Source organism: Canis aureus, chromosome 32, assembly GCF_053574225.1.
Source record: "Canis aureus isolate CA01 chromosome 32, VMU_Caureus_v.1.0, whole genome shotgun sequence".
NCBI lineage: Eukaryota > Metazoa > Chordata > Mammalia > Carnivora > Canidae > Canis > Canis aureus.
This window is the reverse complement of record NC_135642.1, coordinates 33,534,483-33,555,346: the sequence shown is the minus strand read 5'-3', so window position 1 is coordinate 33,555,346 and position 20,864 is coordinate 33,534,483. Positions and strand designations below refer to the sequence as shown.

Below are 20,864 nucleotides of genomic sequence, written 5' to 3'. Positions count from 1 at the left end.
TAAAAATAAATGAAATCCTGCCATTTGTGACTGTGGACCTTGGGGTTTTATGCTAAGTGAAATGAGACAGAGGAAGACAAAATACTATGTGATCTCAAATGTATGGAATCTAAAAAATCTGAACTCAGAACAACAGATTAGTGTTGCCTGAGGTAGAGATAGGGGTAGGGGTGGGTGGGGTGGAGGTTGTGAAGGTGGTTAAAAGGTAGAGTAGTCCCCCACCTTATCTGCAAGGGGTAAGTTTCAAGACCCCCAGTGGATTCCTGAAATCATGGATAGTGTAGTATCCTATATGTCCTATATTACATACCTGTGATAAAGTTTTCCCTATATTACATACCTGTGATAAAGTTCAATTTATCAGTTAGGCAGAGTAGGAGATTAACAACAATAATTGACAAAGTAGAACAGTTATAACAATATACTGTAATAGATGTTAATGTGAATGGTCCTGCCTATCTTACTGTACTATATCCCCCCTCCCTTTTTTTTTAAGATTTTATTTATTTTTTTGAGAGAGAGAGAGAGAGTACAAGTAGCAAGAGTGGCAGGGAGAGGGAGAACCAGGCTCCCCGCTGAGCAGAGAGAGCCAGATTCCGGGCTGGATCCCAGAACCCTGTGATCGTGATCATGACCTGAGCCAGACAAGGCAGATTTCTTAACTGGCTGAGCTACCCAGGCACCCCTCCCCTTTTTATTCTTGTGATGATGAGATGATAAAGTGCTTACATGATGAGACAAGTGAAATGCATGACACTGGCATTGTGCTGTAGCCTTAGGCTTTTTATTGACTTTCTGGTGGTATGGCAGGAGGAGGATTATCTGCTCCTGGGTGGTAGTTTACCATAGGTAACTGAAACTAGTTAAGGGGGGACATGGGGAAACTCCTATACAAACTTCCATTTGTAAGATAAAAAAGTTCTGAGGATGTAATGTACTGCATGGTGACTATAGTTAATACTATATTTTATGCTGGAATTTACTAAGAGCATGATCTTAAAACTAATCATTAGATGAGAATAGACTGAGCTGTGAGGGGTAAGGTGGTAGAATGGAAAACATTTGGGAGACATTAATAATTGGAATTTGTAGAAAAGAAAAACAGTAATAGTATCAGGACCTGTAAACAGTGTTCTTCCCTTTAATAATAGCACTTTTGTATTGTGGCTAAAGTAAATCAATTTTGGCCATTTGTTAGGTTAATTAAAGTGATGTTCTTACTGTGTCATTTTTTTCTTTCCTTTTTTTTTTTTTTTTGCCCACCCCCACTCGTTTTTTTCTTTTATGCTAAAATGAGTTATGAGACTTTTATGTGTCCTTAAAGTGTCCTTTAATTTTTTTATTCTGTAATTTTGAGGGTCTTTTAGCACACATAGAAGCATTTGCACACATGCAGAAACCCATTTTTACTCAATATTTACTCAGTACCTTCTTTCACTGTGATACTGCTCTTGAAACTATCCTATGTTCTAAACATCAGGTCAGGCTTGATCTCATTCTTTGAGGAGCTTACAGTGGGAATTTCAGGGATTGTTGTGTATACTGTTGGCAACCTAACACAAGGAGAATTTTACTCTAGGCTCTGGGAAGAATTTTCATCCTTATCGAAAAACAAACAATGAGAAAGTCTTTTGCTATTGCCCTTTCGTTTCTGTTTTGGATACTGGTGTGAGAAATGATATATGAAACTGAAACTTGTGACTAAGAGGCTGTAATAAGCCTTTGCACCAAAGCCAGTATGTGGTAGATGAAGGAACAGCAGAAGAGTTTGGTCATTCCAGAGATACTTCAAACATAAACTTACCATACGACCCAGCAGTCCTACACCTTAAAGCAATTTCATCCTAAGTTATATCAGAAGAGAGAGATTTAGAACGCTATCTCTTGTCTTGACTATCACCAAAGGCTGTGTGTGTTTTAACTTTAAAATTTAATTATTTACATGCCTCATTTTGATGGTGCCAGTATATGAGAATCTGAAATCAAAGATAGTAATTCAGTAATTTATTTTCTCTTAGTAGATTCACAGCTATAATTCTTTAAACATTTTCTGTGGTGGTTTTATAATGTGACTCAATTTTTTTTTTATTTTTTATTTTTAATTTATTTATGATAGTCACAGAGAGAGAGAGAGAGGCAGAGAGATAGGCAGAGGGAGAAGCAGGCTCCATGCACCGGGGGCCTGACATGGGATTCGATCCTGGGTCTCCAGGATCGCGCCCTGGGCCAAAGGCAGGCGCCAAACCGCTGCGCCACCCAGGGATCCTGTGACTCAATTTTTTTAGACTTCATGCAGCTTCTCAAAATACGTATTACATAAAGCAATAAATTCACTTTAGTAATTTCATTCATGATAGAAGACCATGCCTATTTCCTCTGTAAAGCATTTGTTGCTGCCTTAGAGTGACTTTGAGCCAGATGAACCCTTGGTTTTGGCCTATTTCTTTTGTATGTTGGCTCAGAGTGGTAGTTTCTAGAAGCCTAAGTTTCTAAGGTATCTTCTAGAGCAGTCTGTGAAGCAAAACTTTTCACTGACCACTGTTGAAGATAGCCATCTGCTTCAACTCTATCATAAACCAGCAGATTTGGCATCAGTTCCCTACTCACGATTTGATGAATTAGATTTAAAAAATTTTACTTTTAGCAATAATTCTTTAGCCTGCTAAAAAGGCCTTATAATTTTCCAGCCAAGAAAGCTATGTGGATAAATCTGCTTTTATTCACAAAGTGTGGCTTTATTAATGGAGTGATGCCTTCTGGGAAGTGTTAAACCATTTCCTGAAATGAATTATAACTTTTGATTACAAAGAATATATGGAGTGTTATACTTGAAAAAATATCTTTCCTCTTAATTCAGGCATGCTTAAATTCATAGAAATTATTAGAATTAAGCTTCTTAAGGAACTTGCTGGCATGATTCTAAAAATTTATCATAACATATGTTTAATAAATAAGTTACAAGTAATTGCCAAATAGCTTATTTACCAGAAAAAGAAACCTCTCCTTATTGCATTTATGTAATTTCTCTCCCTCCTTCCTTTAGTTGACATACAATACTTTGTTTCAGGTGTACAACATAGTGATTTAGCAATTATATCCATTATAAAATGCTCACCACAATAAGTGTAGTTACCATCTGTCACCATATAAAAGTACTACAATATTATTGACTACGTTCCTTATGCTGTACTTTTCATCCTTGTGATCTACTTATTTTATAACTAAAATTTTGTATCTCTTAATCTCCTTTGCCTATTTTGCCCCCTCCTGTGTGGTAGCCACCAGTTTGTTCTATTTATGAATCTGGCTTTTTGTTTGTTTATACATTTGTTTTTTTAAGTAGGCTCCACAACCAGTCTGGAGCCCAGTGTGAGGCTTGGGCTCAAAATCCTGAGATCAAGACCTTAGCTGAGATCAAGAGTCGACTGAGCCACCTAGGCACTCTTTTTGTTTTGTTTTTTAGATTCCACATATAAATGAAATACAGTATTTGTCTTTCTCTGTCTGACCTATTTCACTTAGCATAATACCTTCTAGGTCCATACATGTTGTTAAAACTGGCAAGATGCCATTCTTTTTAGTGACTAATATTTCATTACACACACACATACACACACTACCCATCTTCTTTATCCATTCATACCTATCGATGGACATTTAAGTTGCTTCCACATCTTGGGTTTTGTAAATAATACTACGTAGACATAGAGGTGCATATATCTTTTCAAATTAGTGTTTTTGTTTTCTTCAGGTAAATACACAGAAGTGGAATTACTCGGTCATATGGTATTTCTATTTTTAATTTTTTGAGGAATCTATTCTGTTTTCCGTAATTGCCACACCCATTTACATTCCCACTAACAGTATACAGGGGTTTCTTTTTCTCCACATCCTTGCCAACACTTATTATTTCTTGTCTTTTTTCTTTTTTTCTTAAGATTTTACTTTTAAGTAAAATGCTCCATGCTCTGTACTGAGCATGAAGCTTGAACTCACAACCTTAAGATCAAGAATTGCATGCTCTACTGACTGAGCCAGCCAGGCACCCCATTTCTTGTCTTTTTGATACTACCTATAGCTATTCTGATTAGTGTGAGGTGATCTCATTGTGGTTTTAATTTGCATTTCCCTGATTAGTAATATTGAGCCTCTTTTCATATCAAGACAAGCAGATGCTTGTCTTTGAAAAAAATATCTATTCAGATTTTCTCCCCATTTTTTAATCAGGTTATTTGTTTTTTTGGTTTTTTGTTTTTTTGGGTTTTTTTTGGCATTGATTTGTGTGAGTTCTTTATATATTTTGAGTATTAACCCTTATTGGATATATCATTTATACATATCTTCTCTCATTCAGTAGATTGCCTTTTTGTTTCATTGATGGCTTCCTTTGCTGTGCAAAAGCTTTTTAGTTTAGTCCCAATAGTTAATTATTTTTTTTTTAAAGATTTTATTTATTCATGAGGGGGAGAGAGAGAGAGAGAGGGGCAGAGACATAAGCAAAGGGAGAAGCAGACTCCATGCAGGGAGCCTGATGTGGAACTTGATCCCGGGACTCCAAGATCACGCCCTGGGCCAAAGGCAGGCGCTAAACCGCTAAATCCACCCAAGGATCCCTAGTTCAAATAGTTTATTTTTGCTTTTGTTTCCTTTGCCTAAGGAGACAGATCCAGAAAAATAGTGCTTAAGGCTGATAACCCAGAGTTTACTGCCTATGTGTGTATGTGTGTATTTAGGAGTTCGGTGGTTTAAAGTCTTACATTTAGATCTTTAATCTGTTTTGAGTTTATTTTTGTGTATGGTGCAAAAAAGTGGGCTTTCCCTCCTCTTTTTTTACTGTTAAAAAGAATAAGGATAAATCATATAGTTTGTCTTTTATTGCTATCTTTGGAAGTCATTTTTTATTATTTTACTTTTTAAAGATTTTATTTACTTGAAAGAGAGAGTGAGTGAGAACGAGCTAGAGAGCACAAGCAGAGGGAGCAGCAGAGGTCAAGGGTAGCAGGAAGCCCGATTCGAGACTTGATCCCAGGACTCTGGGATCATGACCTGAGCGGAAGGCAGATGCTCAACCAACTGAGCTACCCCGGCATCCCTGGAAGTCATTAAAAAAAAATAATAAAGTTAAAGTATAACTTAATGTTTACCTTGGATGTTCTATTTGACCTGGTCCTTGAACTAACTTTTTCATATGTCATCTGCTAGTAACTGAAAATAAATAATTTAATATCCTTGTGAAATGGAAATCCTAAGTATTCTGTTTTAACACTAGTGAATTGAAATGAAATAATGCTAGCTTTTTTGTAGATGAATTCTAAGAGTTTTTAGGGTTAATCAGGATTCTCTTGTACTATTTTATGTAAATATTTGGTTATGTCATCAAAAATCTGTTTCTGTGAAACAAGATCATCATAATTGTTACTCAGTATTAAGTACCAATTATATACAAGAAACTAAAGGAGATATGGCAAGATCTCTAACTTCAAAAGCTTATAATCAAATTGAATATTAAAGTACATATCACTATTATCTGGTGCGTGTTAAGTGGCAAATGAACACATAGTATACACAGTGGTGCTCCAAGTTTTAATGATGAATTGGTTATAAAAGGTTTCACAAGGGACATAGGATGTGAGTCAGGCCTTTAAGACATAAGAGGCTATTCTAGGTATAAGGGCCAACAGTGGATCCTCCTTGTGTTTGTGTGGTAACTTTTTTTTGTTTTAGGTTTTTATTTATTTATTTGAAAGAGAAAGAAGAGAGGGACAAGCAGGGGCGAGGGACCGAGAGAGGGAGAAGTATACTCTTCGCTGAGCAGAGAGCCTGATGCAGGACTCAATCCCAGAACCCTGGGATCATGACCCAAGCCAAAGGCAGATGCTTAACTGACTGAGCCACCCAGGTGCCCATATGTGGTAACTTTTTAATACAAGAATTTAAGTAAGGAGTTTAATATTGAAGGGACTCCAGTGACAAGCTAAAGAGTTTGCAGTTGGGAAGTAGAAAATAGTTTTGAGCAATGGGTGGTGATAAATAAAGGATTTTGAAAAATTTAATTGTTCAGTTAGTTTGATTTCTGAAACGAGGTGCCACATACTAGTAGTGTTAAATATTATTCATCTTTCGTAATTATAGATTAGATCATGCTTATGTCCCATGCATAGATTAGAAAATTGGGATATCTTAAATTAGTATCTTATACTTACATCCTTTTCTCAGCTGAACACGATTTTTGACTTTGCAGATTTCTAACCTGGCAAGTACTGTATGTTTTTCTATTACATGCAAGTATATATGGATGATGAAGGCTGTATGTGATTACTCTACCTAATGTTTCGTGAGTTTAAGTGCAATGGAGAAAGTTAATGACCAGCATTATAAAAATAACCTCCATCTGTTAGAGTGAGCACATATGAAAAATATGAAGAGTAATAGATAGTACAGTTTTCCAAATCTTATAAATGAAACTATTACACTAGTGATAGTTTATGAAAATTTGGGAGTTAGCTGAATACTCAAAATTGTCTGGATAGGTTAAGATACATCTTTTTCCTGTCCTCAAATTTATAAGGCAAGGGAAGAAAGAATAGGCTGACAGTTTCTCATACATGGACACATACATCGGTTCAGATAGGACTACCTAAAACATTTTATTTCCCTTTTCTTACTAATACTGTTTGAAGGACTTTTAGTTAACAACAAAGATAATTGAAGGATATTAGATACAGTTACAAAGCTTTAGTCTAGGACTGCTTAGTACCACTAGGGTTTTGGGAAGTCTTTTATAGAAGTCTGTGTCATCAGTAACTTGTTTTCGATTATGTTGTTGATGTCTGTGCTTGATAAATGGTGGGGATGGAGGGAGATGGTAGTAAGTAGCCTCCGTCCAAAGTTAAGAGATTTCAGTTGTCCTCAGTTTATTTAACTACGCTTAACCCCACTGTATCTTTCTATTGGCCAGTGATGAAAAAGGGAGCAAATAGCTTTCTTGTGGGTCATATGTACAGTACTAGAAAACAGAATTTATTTATGTATATATGTATGTAAATAGGCTCCCTGCCCAACGTGGAGGCCAATATAGGGCTTGAACTCATGACCCTAAAATCAGCAGTCGGTTGCTTAACTGACTGAGCCACCCAGGTGCCCCAAGGACAGCATTTTATATTAAAGGCTTGTGTGTTCCCTTAGCTGCCATGGTCTGGCGCTTACTGAGCTTATGTTACCAGATGAATAACTAGCCCAGATGGTTAAACTGTTGGAGAATATAAAACCAAAACCCATTTCAGGAAACTATCCACTTTGTTCATTTTTGGATAGGATCCATTCTAATTAGTGGTAACTTTCTGAATTTATTTTAAAATTTAATTTTTAACTCTATGTTTTCTTGATTTTTACCTAGGTTACAAAATATCCTCCTGTGCTTGAGATCCACAGACTACATGTCCTACAAGAACAAATCAATGATTTTTCATCTCGTGGAGATACATTAGAAACATAAATATGGTGCCAAAAGATCTCCTTACTTTTCTCTGACTACGGTTTATTTGGACATACTTTTGTATTGAAGAGAGGTATACAGACTGAGGCTACTCGTGCAGAGACGCTGTCGTGTAGGATCATGGACCATCCTAGTAGGGAGAAGGATGAAAGACAACGGACAACTAAACCTATGGCACAAAGGAGTACACACTGTTCCCGACCATCTGGCTCCTCAACATCCTCTGGGGTTCTTATGGTGGGACCCAACTTCAGGGTTGGCAAGAAGATAGGGTGTGGGAACTTCGGAGAGCTCAGATTAGGTAAGAACTTGATTATATCAGCAGCTTCCTCCACCACCACTACCACCACCACCACCACCACCACCACCACCACCACCACCAGCTATAATTAGCTTTGGTGTGTTTTAAGACAAGCAGTTATAATTTCATGAGAAATTATTTTAAGGAGGGCCTGTCATTATAAAAACTAAAGAATTTGTGAAGGAGACTAAAGTGATTATCAGTTATAATTGTATCCTGGGTTCACCTCTGTGTGTGATAGGCTTGTAAATTTACCACCAATTCTGAGATTTTATGATGTAGAGAGATCTGCATACAGATATCAATAAAATGAAAATTTTGATATAATTGGTCTAAAAGGTACAGCCTTAAAATCTTTTTAACAAACTTTAGGTGACCTAGGTGTTGTTAGTCCTTGAACCATACTCTGAGAAGGGAGTAAGGCCTTACACTCTACCCCTGATAGGGGGTAAATCCTTACGGAATAATGCCTAGATTTAGTCTGTAAGGATATATATCCTGTTTAGAGAGGCTTTCCAGCTGATAATATGTTTGCATTTCTTCCTGGAAATACCAACATCAGGATTGAGCTAGAACTCCAGGGAGAAATTATGCAATTTTATTTCCCAACCAAGGAAATGGATTTTTAAATTTCAAGTATGAATCTATGACTATGATGATGAAAATTACAAAACCAACCAGTTTGAAGATGTGAAATGGGGAAGAAGATACAATAGGTATTTATAAATTTTTTTAATGCTCTTCCCTGGGTGAATTGGGAAGAGAAAATGAAAGATCTTACAAGTATATGAAGTTGGACAGCCCCATGGAGAATGTAAAGAGGTTCCCTTTTAGGCTAAGTGTTTGCCCTTTCTCCATAGCTGTTATGGGTATGGGTTATTATGAAGACCCGTTGTAAGAGACTCTGGCCCCTGGGGAAATAGGAGCGTGTGAGGTAAGATGATTATTGTTTGTCACTTCTGCTACTTCTGATCTGCAAAAAAAAGAAGGAAAAAATGTTGTCTCCGATCCCCGGTAGAGATATTCAGGGAAGCATCACTACACTGGTGAGAGATCATTGGGTGCACAATTGAATTTAAGGATGCTGAGTATGAATTTATTTTTGCTGGTAGAAGGCCAGCAGCCTGGAATTTTAAGACCTGGCTAGTGTAATGGAAGGCTTTTTATATTTAGTGATATTCGAGTTAGCAAATCTAGCAGATGCTACTGAGAATAGGAGAAAAGATGTGTAATTTCACACTGCTTGAGTTCCTAGCAACTACTGAGTTGTTTTAGCAGCTAGTTTTGTGAATATTCATTTATGTAATGGATTGACTTTGCTCTAACATCACAGTAGTAACTTGAATTAAATAGATTATGACATAAACATCCACAGAATTACTACTGAGAGGCAGTTTGATGCATATAAATTCTTGCTTTCTCAGAACATCATAAAAGTGCTTGATTTCTCTAATGGTGAGAAAAAACTTAAGTGAAAACTGGAAATGTCTTAATTACTTAAGTCTGGCTTCATATTATATGATCTTTAAGTTTACGTAGGAATAGAAAAACTTATTGAGTTAAAAGGATAAATTTGTAGCCCATATGTATTTCAGAGTAGTAGAGTGTTGTATTTTATTTCCTCATATGAATTTAGGATAATTTGGTAGTTTTCATTTTGGCTTGCCTTGTGGTCAGTAGAAAGACTTGTCTTTCTTCTGAAGTGGTTTTAGTCTTGTGTGCTTATCAGGTTTTCGTTAGCCCTAGGACCATATTGTCATGACATTAGGAATACTTCTTAGCAACAGAAACCAGAAAGGTACTTCCACAATCATTTGACATCTTCCTAACATAGGGCATGCTATATAGTCCATTCCACTGCTCTTTAGCTGTGATATCAATAAGTAGGAGATTATGTGGACAACAGAAGATGTAAATTAGGAAATTCCAAACTCAAAGCAGGTGCAGATGGGGGGCTTCACCAAGGCTACCACCTATAAGGCGATACTTTCTTCTGCAAATTCATTTCTTTAGCCACATTCTTTTATGGACCCTCAAACAGCCAAATGCATTTCTACTTCAGAACTTTTACACTTCAAGTTCCTTCTACTATAGAATTCTTCCAAAGTTTGCTTAAGTGGTTGCTTCTCATCCTTCAGGCTTTACCCTTTGTTACCTTCTCAGAGAAACCTTCGGTAATTTCTCCCCCACCTCCATTTAAAATGGCACATTTCTCCCCTAGCTGTATTCTATCTCATCAAACATTTATTTTTTTCATCACATTGATCACCACCTGAAATGATTTATTTGTATTTGTTTACCTGTTAATTATCCCTGCTTACTTGAATATAACCCCAATGGAGGGTGGGGATTCTATGTGTTATTTACTGTTGTTATTCTGTGCGATGGATGGATAGATGGCCAGATGAATTAGGAAGAATGAAAAACCCATGGCCTCCTTCAGGCTCCTGGCATCTGAGGGTGGTGGGAGGTAGTGGCCTTAGTACCACTGGATTTAGGTAGAGCTCTGGATTCCAGATAGAGAAACAAAGAAAATAACACAATGATTAGTACATTTTAGTCTCTACAAACCTGTTTCTACCCCATCATCCATTTAACAGATATTTCTTCAGTAATTACTATCTTACTAAACTTTGGGAAAGATAGAATAACCATGATGTAGTTTCTGTCCTTAAGAATCTCAATCTCAAAAAAAAAAAAAAACAAAAAATCTCAATCTCACAGTGTAGTGACAGAAGAAAACAAATTATAATATGAATTGGTAGGTATTAGATTATATAAAAACTGTATTGGCAGAGGTTAATGAAGGTTTCAAGAAGGAAGTATTATTTGAGAGTAGGACAGGACTTCCACTGGTTGGCCCAAGGAAAAAGGGCTCTCCAGCAGTAGTAGCGCAAAACATTATCGGAGTAGCTGCTAGTTACACATGACTGCATTAACAGACGTGAAGTAAAAGAAAAGTAATAGATGAGCCTATTAAGTAGGTTAGGACCAGATTGTGAAGTGTCTGGATGGTATTAAAGCATTTGCACTTCATCCTATAGGCAGTGGAATAGAATCATCAAGGGTTTTACAACAGAGTGACATGATCTGGTTTGTATTCTAGATAGAAAGATAATTCAGATAGTTGTAAGATTAGATCAGATAGGAAAGAAATTGACATTCTTGTGGATTTTGCTCTAATTGTAGAATTTGTCACATTGTATTATCTTCCTCCATCTCTCTGCCTCAAGATTAGCTTGATTGGTAGTACTTTGCTTCATTAATCTTTATATTCTCGGCTCCTTTTACTGGGTATGGCATATAATGTGTACTTTAGAAATGTTAATGGATACTTAAGAAATGTTTGTTTGGCTTTGTACTCTAAATCAGAAATGGGTAGGCCTGCCTTAGCTCTTAGCTCTGAAAATGGCAGTGAGATGAAGAGGAAGGGATGAATTAGAAATTTCAGAAGTAGATTGTAGGCAGGATTTGAACCACCAGGTATTTGAGGGGAAGCTTTCAAAGATGAAATGAGTTTGCCAGCTTAGAGAGACCAAGTGAATGAGGAAACTTTTAATGGAAATAGGAAATATAGGACTAAAGTAGGTGATAGGAGGGCAGGTAGACAGGTGAATATATTGAATTCGAGGGGTGTGTAGCACATAAACAAAAATGTGAGTCTGAGACTAAGAAAAGTTTAGGCTTCGGATAGGAATTAGGAAATCATCATCGTGTAGGTGTTTGTGGACACGCAGTCCCAGAGGACAAGATGATACTTTACGGAGTTTGTATGAGTGGGAGAAAGATGCATTTAAGGGATGCTGGAAGAGGAAAAGCTTGAAGAGGAAAGAGGTTAAAAAGTCAGAAGAGTCTTTTAAATTTTACTTTAGAAGTTTCTTCAGGGGCGCCTGGGTGGCTCAGTCAGCAGAACATGCGATTCTTGATCTTGAGGTTGTGAGTTCGAGCCCCATGTTGGGTTTAGAGATTATTTAAAAATAAAATCTTAAAAAAAAAAAAGTTTCTCCAAAGATAACCACTATTTTTATGTGATTAATTTTCTAGAATGTATATCAGGACATATTTGGAAATGTAATCAAATTGTACTATAAACCTACTTTTATCACTTATTATAGCACAGACTTCTCATTTTACTTTAAATATAGGTAATTCTTTTTTTTTTTTTTTTTTTTTTTTAAGAGATTGAGAGTGTGCACATGCGTGAGATAGGGGAGTAGAGACAGAGAAGGAATCTTAAGCAGGTTCCATACTTAGTGTGAAAGCCCTATATTGGTTCCATTTCTCGACTTGGAGATCATGACTGAGCTGAGATCAAGAGTCAGATGCTTAACAGACTGAGCCATCCAGGCATTCCTAGATCATTCAGTTTTAATGTCTGTAGTTATTCTGTAATTTATTTAGCCAATTTATATATGTATATAAATTGTTTTTTCATATTCTAAATAATACTATATTGAGCATCCTTATAGATGCTTATAATACATCCGTGTAGTACAAACTTGGGTGATTATTTTCTTAGGATAAATCCTGAAAATATACACTCTGAGTCAAAGGATATACGTATCTGTGATTTTGTTGCATATTGTAAGTTAGCCCCCTAGAAAGATGATTTCTCTTTACTTTCTGCCTGTGTTTGCATAGGTGGTTCTTTCCCTACCCTTTCAAAAGCCTTGAGCATTATTTAGAATCTTTTGATCTATGCCAGTCTGATACGGGGGAAATGGTGTCTCATTAAATGTGTATAAGTTCACATAAAATGTCTTTATACATTGATTTATATTTCTTCTTTTAAGAGTTGCTTCTTTGTGGTCTTTGCCTGTTTCTCAGTGGGAAGATTATTTCTGTGGAGTCTTCCCTGTGTATATTGCCTCAGTAGATAAGGGATTTTTGAGGATTTGAGAAAGGAAGATTGATGAAGGATGATTGTGAATAAAAGGTAGAAAGACATGATAGAGTGGAAAGAGATGTGCAGATTGCCTTTTTTATTAATTGAGAAACATGGGGGCTATTTTGAGGAGTTTTTTAAAATTTTGAGTATTCTGCTGAATCAGGCCTAGAAAGACCATGTAAACATCAAGATGTGAATGATTTGGGCAGCCCAGGTGGCTCAGTGGTTTAGCACCACCTTCAACCCTGGGCCGGATCCTGAAGACCCAGGATCAAGTCCTACGTCAGGCTCCCTGCATGGAGCCTGCTTCTCCCTTTGCTTGTGTCTCTGCCCCCTCTCTTTCTCTCTGTCTGTCATGAATAAATAAATAAATAAAATCTTAAAAAAAAAAGATGTAAATGATTCTATTCCTCCAGAGTTAAGAAAATATTGTCTACATTTATTATAGTCTAAAAATAATGGCTTGTTTTTCTTCTTAGTTGGAAGAATAAATATATAATATTTCTTTCACATCCTAATAGGTATGTACCTATGTTAATGGGAGATCCCTTAGACTAGACAGTCTTGCATATAATTTTAATAATCTTCATAAATAAAAAAAATAATCTTCATATTATCCTTATGAAATAGGACATTGTTAGAGAATCTTTTTACTTGCAAATAAGGAAATGGAGGCACGAAGAATTCATTTTTTTTGCTTTTTCTCATCTTTTGTATCTGACGAAATATGTAAAAGTACATTAACACAGGAGGATGTTTTTGACGAAGGTAAATTGGCCAAGGGTAGCAGCTTGTCCTTTGACACCCTCCTCCTTGGCTTCTAAAATAAGATACTTATTTCTGTGACTAAAATAAGGTGTACATGACAAAATCTCTGCATATTGTTCTTTCCTTACCTGAATGACCTATCACTAATGAATTTAAACTGGAATTTGTAACTTCAGCTTTTACCAGTCAGTTCTATGTTTGGCAGTTGTGATCATTAACAGTTTACAGATGCGTATTTTCTAAAACCCTTGGTTCCATTTTGTATCCCACTAGGTCTTAAGAGTCCTTATTTCTTAGGATAGGAAAGGAAGAGTTAGGAGTTAGGCTCTCACCTATATACTGAGTTTTCAGTAAGATTTTGTTTAAAAGATACCATTCTGCTGAGTTAAAAAATTTTTTTTTAAGATTTTATTTGAGAGAGAGGAAACACACACACAAGAGGGTGAGGAGGGGCAGAGGGAGAGAAAGAAAGAGTCTTAAGCAGACTCTGCACTCAGCATAGAGTCCCACTTGAGGCTCGATTCCATGACCTCAAGATCATGACCTGCGTGGAAACCAAGAGTTGGATGCTCAGTCAACTGCACTACACAGATGCCCCTCTGCTGTGTTAAAAAATTTTTGAAAATCATTCATCTGAAAGAATATAAGCTTAAGATAAAATTTAAGAGTATTTATTCTCTGGTTGAAAGTGAAGGCATTAAAAAATCAAGTGTTACTTTTTTATACTTTTTTATTCATAGTTTATTAGTAATCGTAACATTTTGAACATGTAGAACTAAGTTTGTATCAGCCAAAAACCATGCCAACTAATGAAACAAAAACTGATGTATTATGCTTTTACAACATTGTTAAGGTTTTCCTATACATTTGTTAGTTTGTAGGGTCTTTGGGCAGAACAAACAAGTTTAGAAGTCATGTCATTACTCTCTTTTCCCAAGTGACTAAAAGTCAGAGTCCTGGAGTCATATTGCCTTTCCAAGTTGTTTTTGTTTTACCCTCTTTAAGATGAGATTAATAATAATATCTACTTTACAGATTTGTTTTGAAGCTATAATTCAGATAATGTATATAATCACCTAATACAGTGTTGATACATAGTGAGCACTTATATAATACAGATATTGTTTAAACTTTTGTTTTAATTTTTTCCAACCTTGTTTGAAGAAGTGTTTTTTTGTTTTGTTTTGTTTTTTTTTTTTTAAGATTTTGTTTTTTTATGAGAGACACAGAGAGAAAGGCAGAGGGAGAAGCAGGCTCCACGCAGGGAGCCCAATGTGGGACTCGATCCCAGGACCCCGGGATCAAGCCCTGAGCCAAAGGCAAATGCTCAACCACTGAGACACTCAGGTGCCCCTGAAGAAGATTTTTAAAATTTTACTAAAAAGCAAAAGAATAGGATGGTGATTATCCACAATATACTATTAACCTAGATTTACCAGCGGTTAATCTCTACACCCAATTTGTCCCATATGCTCTATATCTTTGGGGATGTGTGTACATTTGTGTGGGAGTGTGCAAATGTCTGTCTGTGTTTGCACCATTTAAAAGTAAGTTATAGGGGATCCCTGGGTGGCTCAGTGATTTGGCGCCTGCCTTTGGCCCAGGGTGCGATCCTGGAGTCCCGGGATCGAGTCCCACGTCGGGCTCCTGGCATGGAGCCTGCTTCTCCCTTTGCCTGTGTCTCTGCCCCTCTCTCTCTCTCCATGTCTATCATAAATAAATAAATAAATAAACAAATAAATAAACAAACAGATAAATCTTTAAAAAAAATTTAAAAAATTAAAAAAAAGTAAGCTGTAGATCTGACAAAATACTTTCCTCCCTCAGTTAGAGATGCACACTTCACAGGTGTGCAACAGTTATATCCTTTCTTTTGCGTCCACAGTATGTGTAGAGGGGTTTAATTTAAAATTATGATTCCAGGGCATCCCAGGTGGCTCAGCGGTTTAGCACCGCCTTCGGCCCAGGGCGTGATCCTGGAGACCCGGGATCGAGTCCCACGTCAGGCTCCCTGCATGGAGCCTGCCTCTCCCTCTGCCTGTGTCTGTGCCTCTCTCTCTGTGTGTCTCTCATGAATAAATAAGTAAAATCTTAAAAAAATAAAATAAAATAAAATTATGATTCCAGAAATAAGTCATTTTAATTTTCTTGAGAAAACTACAAATAAGTATAAAATTCTTGTTCTTAGTAGTATTGTAGTTTAAATTTCTTTTGGAATTATAGCCTTTCTTAATTATTTCTTTTGAGTATGGTTCTAACTCAGAGTTTGTTGAGATTAAACAGCTTTAACAGATCTTGAGGAAGAATTTTTTTTTTGTCAGCATAATCCATCAAAAAACGGTAGGAGTCAAGCACTTCAACTACATTCGCTGACACACAGTCTGCATCACGTTAATAAGGCAAATTTAGAAGTGCCACAGAGAGGATTCTTGCAGGATTATGCATCTTGGCTAGTTTATCAGGAGAATTTAATGGTGAAGTTTCCAGGAATTCTAAAACCAATCTGGAATTGTGTGGGCAGGACTGTGAAGCAAAGATGACTTTGATTTGATTATGAAGAGAGTTCAGAATCAATATGTACGTAATGTCATCATGCATCTTAAGGAGAAAACTATCTGAACTTTTCCAAAAAGGTAAAGCTTTTATCAAAGGAAGTGGAACTTACTGCCAGCCAAAGTGGACTTTCTGAGCAGATCATGCTAGATTAATCCAGTTTTTTCCTGAGTTCGGTTACTAGTGCAAGAGGATGCAATAGATATATATTTTTTATAATCTAATTTTTAATTTGAATTTATTTTTAAAGTAATCTCTATACCTAATTTGGGGCTCAAACTCAAAACCCTGAGATCAAGAGTTGCATATTCTACTAACTGAGCCAGCCAGGTGCCCCTATTATAGTCTAATTTTGATGAAAACAACCATATGGCATAGGTTGTAAAGTTCTAATCTCTACAAGAAAGCATTTCAACTCTTTTAACAATGTCCTCTAGATACCTCCTTTTTTCTAAGTGTTATTAAATATTGTTTTTTATTTTTCTTGTATACACCATCCCAAGCACTACCCACATTCTCCCAATATACTTATTATACTTAAACTATTTTTCTACATTTATAGTCTTATGACTGTGAAAATATTGTTCACAGCTGAGCTTTGAGAGCACTGTTATTATATTTTCTTTCATGTACAACCCCATCTCCCTTCCCTCAGAATTAAGAATACTGGGAATCCCTGGGTGGCTTAGTGGTTTAGCACCTGCCTTCGGCCCAGGGCTTGATCCTGGAGTCCTGGGATCAAGTTCCACATTGGGCTCCCTGCATGGAACCTGCTTCTCCCTCTGCCTGTGTCTCTGCCTTTCTCTCTCCCTGTCTCTCTCATGAATAAATAAATAAAATCTTAAAAAAAAAAAAAAAAAGGAAAGTCAAGAATTAATGCAAGATATGTGGATAACTAAGAAAATTCTGTACAAATCAAGTATCAGTACTTCTTAATTCTTTTTTTTAAGATTTTATTTATTTATTCATGAGAGACACACAAAGAGAGAGAGAGAGGCAGAGACACAGGCAGAGGGAGAAGCAGGCTCCATGCAGGGAGCCCAATGTGGGACTCGATCCCGGGACTCCAGGATCACGCCCTGGGCCAAAGGCAAGTGCTAAACCGCTGAGCCACCCAGGGATCCTCATCTTCTCAAGTTTCCAACAGAATTGTAAGCTTTCTATCAATCTTATTAGGCAGTCTTAGCATTTAGATTTTTCCTCTGTGGTATAGGTCTGCCTTCTCAGGTCTTGTCTGTTCACTACTTCTGAATGTTGACATCTTGAGTCTGCTCTTTTCTCATTTCCTTTATTTGTCTTTTTGTTTTGTTTTGTTTTTGGTCATTTCAGTGGGGTTTTGGAGAGAAATAAAGATAAATGCATCTTTTTTATCTGCCGTGTTAAGCCAGATACCTCAATGCATTATACCTTTTTATTCAGCGAAGCATTTATTTGACAGACTTTTGAGATATTCTAGAAACATATAGGAATATGAGCTAGCTGATGAGATAGTAAGGTAGATTAGTAGTTGTTTTAACTATCAACAAAGCGTTAGTTAGCGGATTACTGCCATCACTAATGGTATATAAAGTCCAGAACAACAAAAGTAATAGTTAAGTTTTAGGCCTGTAAGGAACCTTGGCATTGGAAAGAGATTAGAGACTAAATGACTTGGTTAAGCTAAAATAAACTAGTTTGCCACAGAGTTGAAATCAGAGTCCAGATCTGGGACATCCCAAATAGATTATTTTTGTTCTTGTAAACTTACCACTTGTCATTTAAGTGTGTGGTTGAAAATACCACATGATGATAAAAAAATTAAAAGGGCACTAGATCCAAAAAAAAAAAAAAAAAAAATCCAGAAAAAAAAAAAGGGCACTAGAATATCTCATTCCAAAAATGATAGTCGTTGGCATTTAGTACAATTGCCTATTATTAGGAAAAGAAATATAAAGTATAAAATGATAGCCAATAATCCTTTCTTTAAGTAACATTATTTAATTTTTATAGTGGACCATCCCCAACTTTAATCTACAGGAATTATCTGGGAGGTAAGGAGGGAAGGAAAGCATTGGCTAATTATTATTTTTTATTTATTTTCAATTTTGCAAAGCATGTATTTTCGAATTTAGAATAAAATCAAAGTGGAGGAGGATATTATGAACACTGTACCTTATTCTGCCCTGAGATTTTTATTTTAATAAGGTACAGTGGGGGATGTGAGGCTAGAGATGTCAGCAGTCCTTTCTTGATGAGGTGTGGGCCATGATGTGTAGATCATGGACTTTATCCTATTGATGGCAAAAAAAACTGGGAAGGCATTACATGTCATCTTTTCCCCCACTGGAGAGCACAAATTAATAAGAACTTCTGATCTCATTCCCCCTTCCCACAAAAAATTGTAATTTTTCTTAAAAACTTGGAAGGTATTTAGTTTTTTATATATATATTTTTAAGATTTTATTTATTTGAGAGAGCGTGCATGGAGGGGAGGGAGAGGGACAAGCAGACTCTGCTGAGCATGGAGCCCAACACAGGTGTGACCCCATGACCCCAAGATCATGAGTTGAGCCAAAATCAAGAGTTGGATGCTTAACCAACTGAGTGAGCCATCCCGGCCCCCCTGATTTTTTTTTTTTTTTTTTTATTGTAAAAACAACACAGAACAAGCTTTATCTAGTGGTACTGGTATGTAAGGAATAATACTGGGGAGTTTCTCCAGTTTGGATGGTTTTGCTTCAACAATAAATGCTTTGTGATTTTAAGTAATTTTGTGTTTCTATGATTAAAGGGCTCTTCTAGGTAGTTTAGGCTAATGTTTGTGCCATGAAACTAAAAGTTAACATGGCTTTTTGAGGTTGTATTGCTACTTTTTGATTTATCTTTATTTTGTAAACTATTTCAGAGATTTCATTAAACTAAATAATAATTAGATGGTTTGGATTTGATCATCCAGAAAGTGCAACTCATGAAGCTAGCTTTGTATTGTTTTTGTTAGTTTGTTGTGGTAGAATTGTAGCATCACAGAAAATTAAAGCACGTCTTTGTTTTGTCATGTGTATATATAATGTACATAATTTTTTTAACTCACAAATACATATATATGCACTTACATTAAACAAAGTTGGATATGCTTTGGGATTCTGCTTTTTTATTTACTAAATTGCTAATATGATTTTCGTGATTACAAGTTTAATGGCTATATTCTTTTTCATCAAGTGGATTACCACAATTGTTACCATATAATTGGGCTTCTCATTACTTGTAGATTTTTATTATTATTATAAGTAAATAATACAATAAACATTTTCATAAAGATAATTATCAGAACTATAACATCATCCTCATAGCTTATTGGAGAAAATTAATTTTGTTTTATATATTTTGGGCAGGAAATTTATGTATCAGTGATACAAGTATAATTTTCTACAAATACTCTAATATATCTATATTTTCAGAATATTTGATTATTTTTTCACAAAAATTTATATAGAGTATAAGTTAACATTAAGGTAAATTAGAATTGTAAACTACATTTGCTGAAATTTTTAGCCATGCTACAGTAAAACTGCATATGGTATCATTTTTTGTAACAAGTTCTGGCTCTGTGGAACACCAAAGCTGATGACTAGCAAATAAACCAAAACAACAGTAAAAAATTTTAAATGTCTTAGCAGCCAAAATAGACATCTTAGGACCTATGTACCCAAAAGTTTCTGTGTTTTATTTATTTTTTTATTTTTTTAAACATTTTATTTATTTATTCATGAGAGAGAGAGAGAGAGAGAGGCAGAGGGAGAAGCAGGCTCCATGCAGGGAGCCTAACGTGGGACTCGATCCTGGGTTTCCAGGATCACGCCCTGGGCCGAAGGCGGCACTAAACCGCTGGGCCACCGGGGTTGCCCAAGTTTCTGTATTTTAGAACTAAAGTCTTTTCCTTAAAGCCTCTGTCTTCATATTTTATATGGATTTATAACACACTTACACTTTTCTTAGTCTCCCATATAAGAAACATGGGAGAGGGTGTTGGTAAATCAAGAAGTAATCGCTAGCGGACAGATAGCAAGGGAGGGGACAGAGTATGCAAAGCAGAGCCGTCTAGGCAGAATAGCCTTATATACTCCATTAACCTTTAAGGGTGTCACTCGAGTGATGTGATATAATTATTATTCATCTTGACTAGAGTCATTTTTTAAAACTTTGGATATTCTTAAAGTTTTTTAGGGGTGTGTGAGTGGCTCAGTTGGTTAAGTGTCTGACTCTTGATTTTGGCTCAGGTCATAATCTCATGGATTGTGAGATCAAGCCCTGTGTTGGGGTCTGTGCTCATTGAGGGGGTCTCTCTCTCCTTCTCCCTCTACCCCTTTCTCCACTTGTATGCTCTCTTTCTCTTTCTCTCTAAGATAAGTCAACCATAAAAACAATTTTATTTGATGTATAATTGGCATATAAATTAGTTTCAGGTGCACAACATAATTTGATATTTTTGTATATACTATAGAATGGTCATTATTTTTTTTTATTTATTTTTTTTTATTTTATTTGTGATTGTCACAGAGAGAGAGAGAGAATGAGGCAGAGACACAGGCAGAGGGAGAAGCAGGCTCCATGCACCGGGAGCCCGACGTGGGATTCGATCCCGGGTCTCCAGGATCGCGCCCTGGGCCAAAGGCAGGCGCCAAACCGCTGCGCCACCCAGGGATCCCTAGAATGGTCATTATAGTCCAGTTAGCATCTGTCATCATACATAGTTACCAATTGTTTTTCTTATGATGAGAGCTTGTGAGATTTACTTTCTGAACAACTTATAAATATGTAGTATAGCATTATTTATTGTAGTTACCATTCTACACATTACATCCCCATTGCTTGGTTATTTA

General features: G+C 36.2%; 1 protein-coding gene across 38 annotated transcripts in view; it reads left to right on the top strand.

The window, feature by feature from the left end:
- The window catches only part of CSNK1G1 (casein kinase 1 gamma 1), a 169,357-nt gene that overhangs the window by 53,620 nt on the left and 94,873 nt on the right, over nt 1–20,864 (top strand). For 37 of the 38 annotated variants that reach the window (XR_013370435.1, XR_013370436.1, XM_077881427.1 and 34 more), the window contains one exon: nt 7,397–7,796. Coding sequence is in view for 35 of the 38 variants with exons in the window: in XM_077881427.1 (XP_077737553.1) it covers nt 7,616–7,796 (181 nt within the window). In the remaining 3 variants the exon portion in view is untranslated. Of the gene's footprint in view, nt 1–7,396; nt 7,797–20,864 lie in introns of those variants that run through there. The other variant, XM_077881458.1, reaches the window with a different exon arrangement.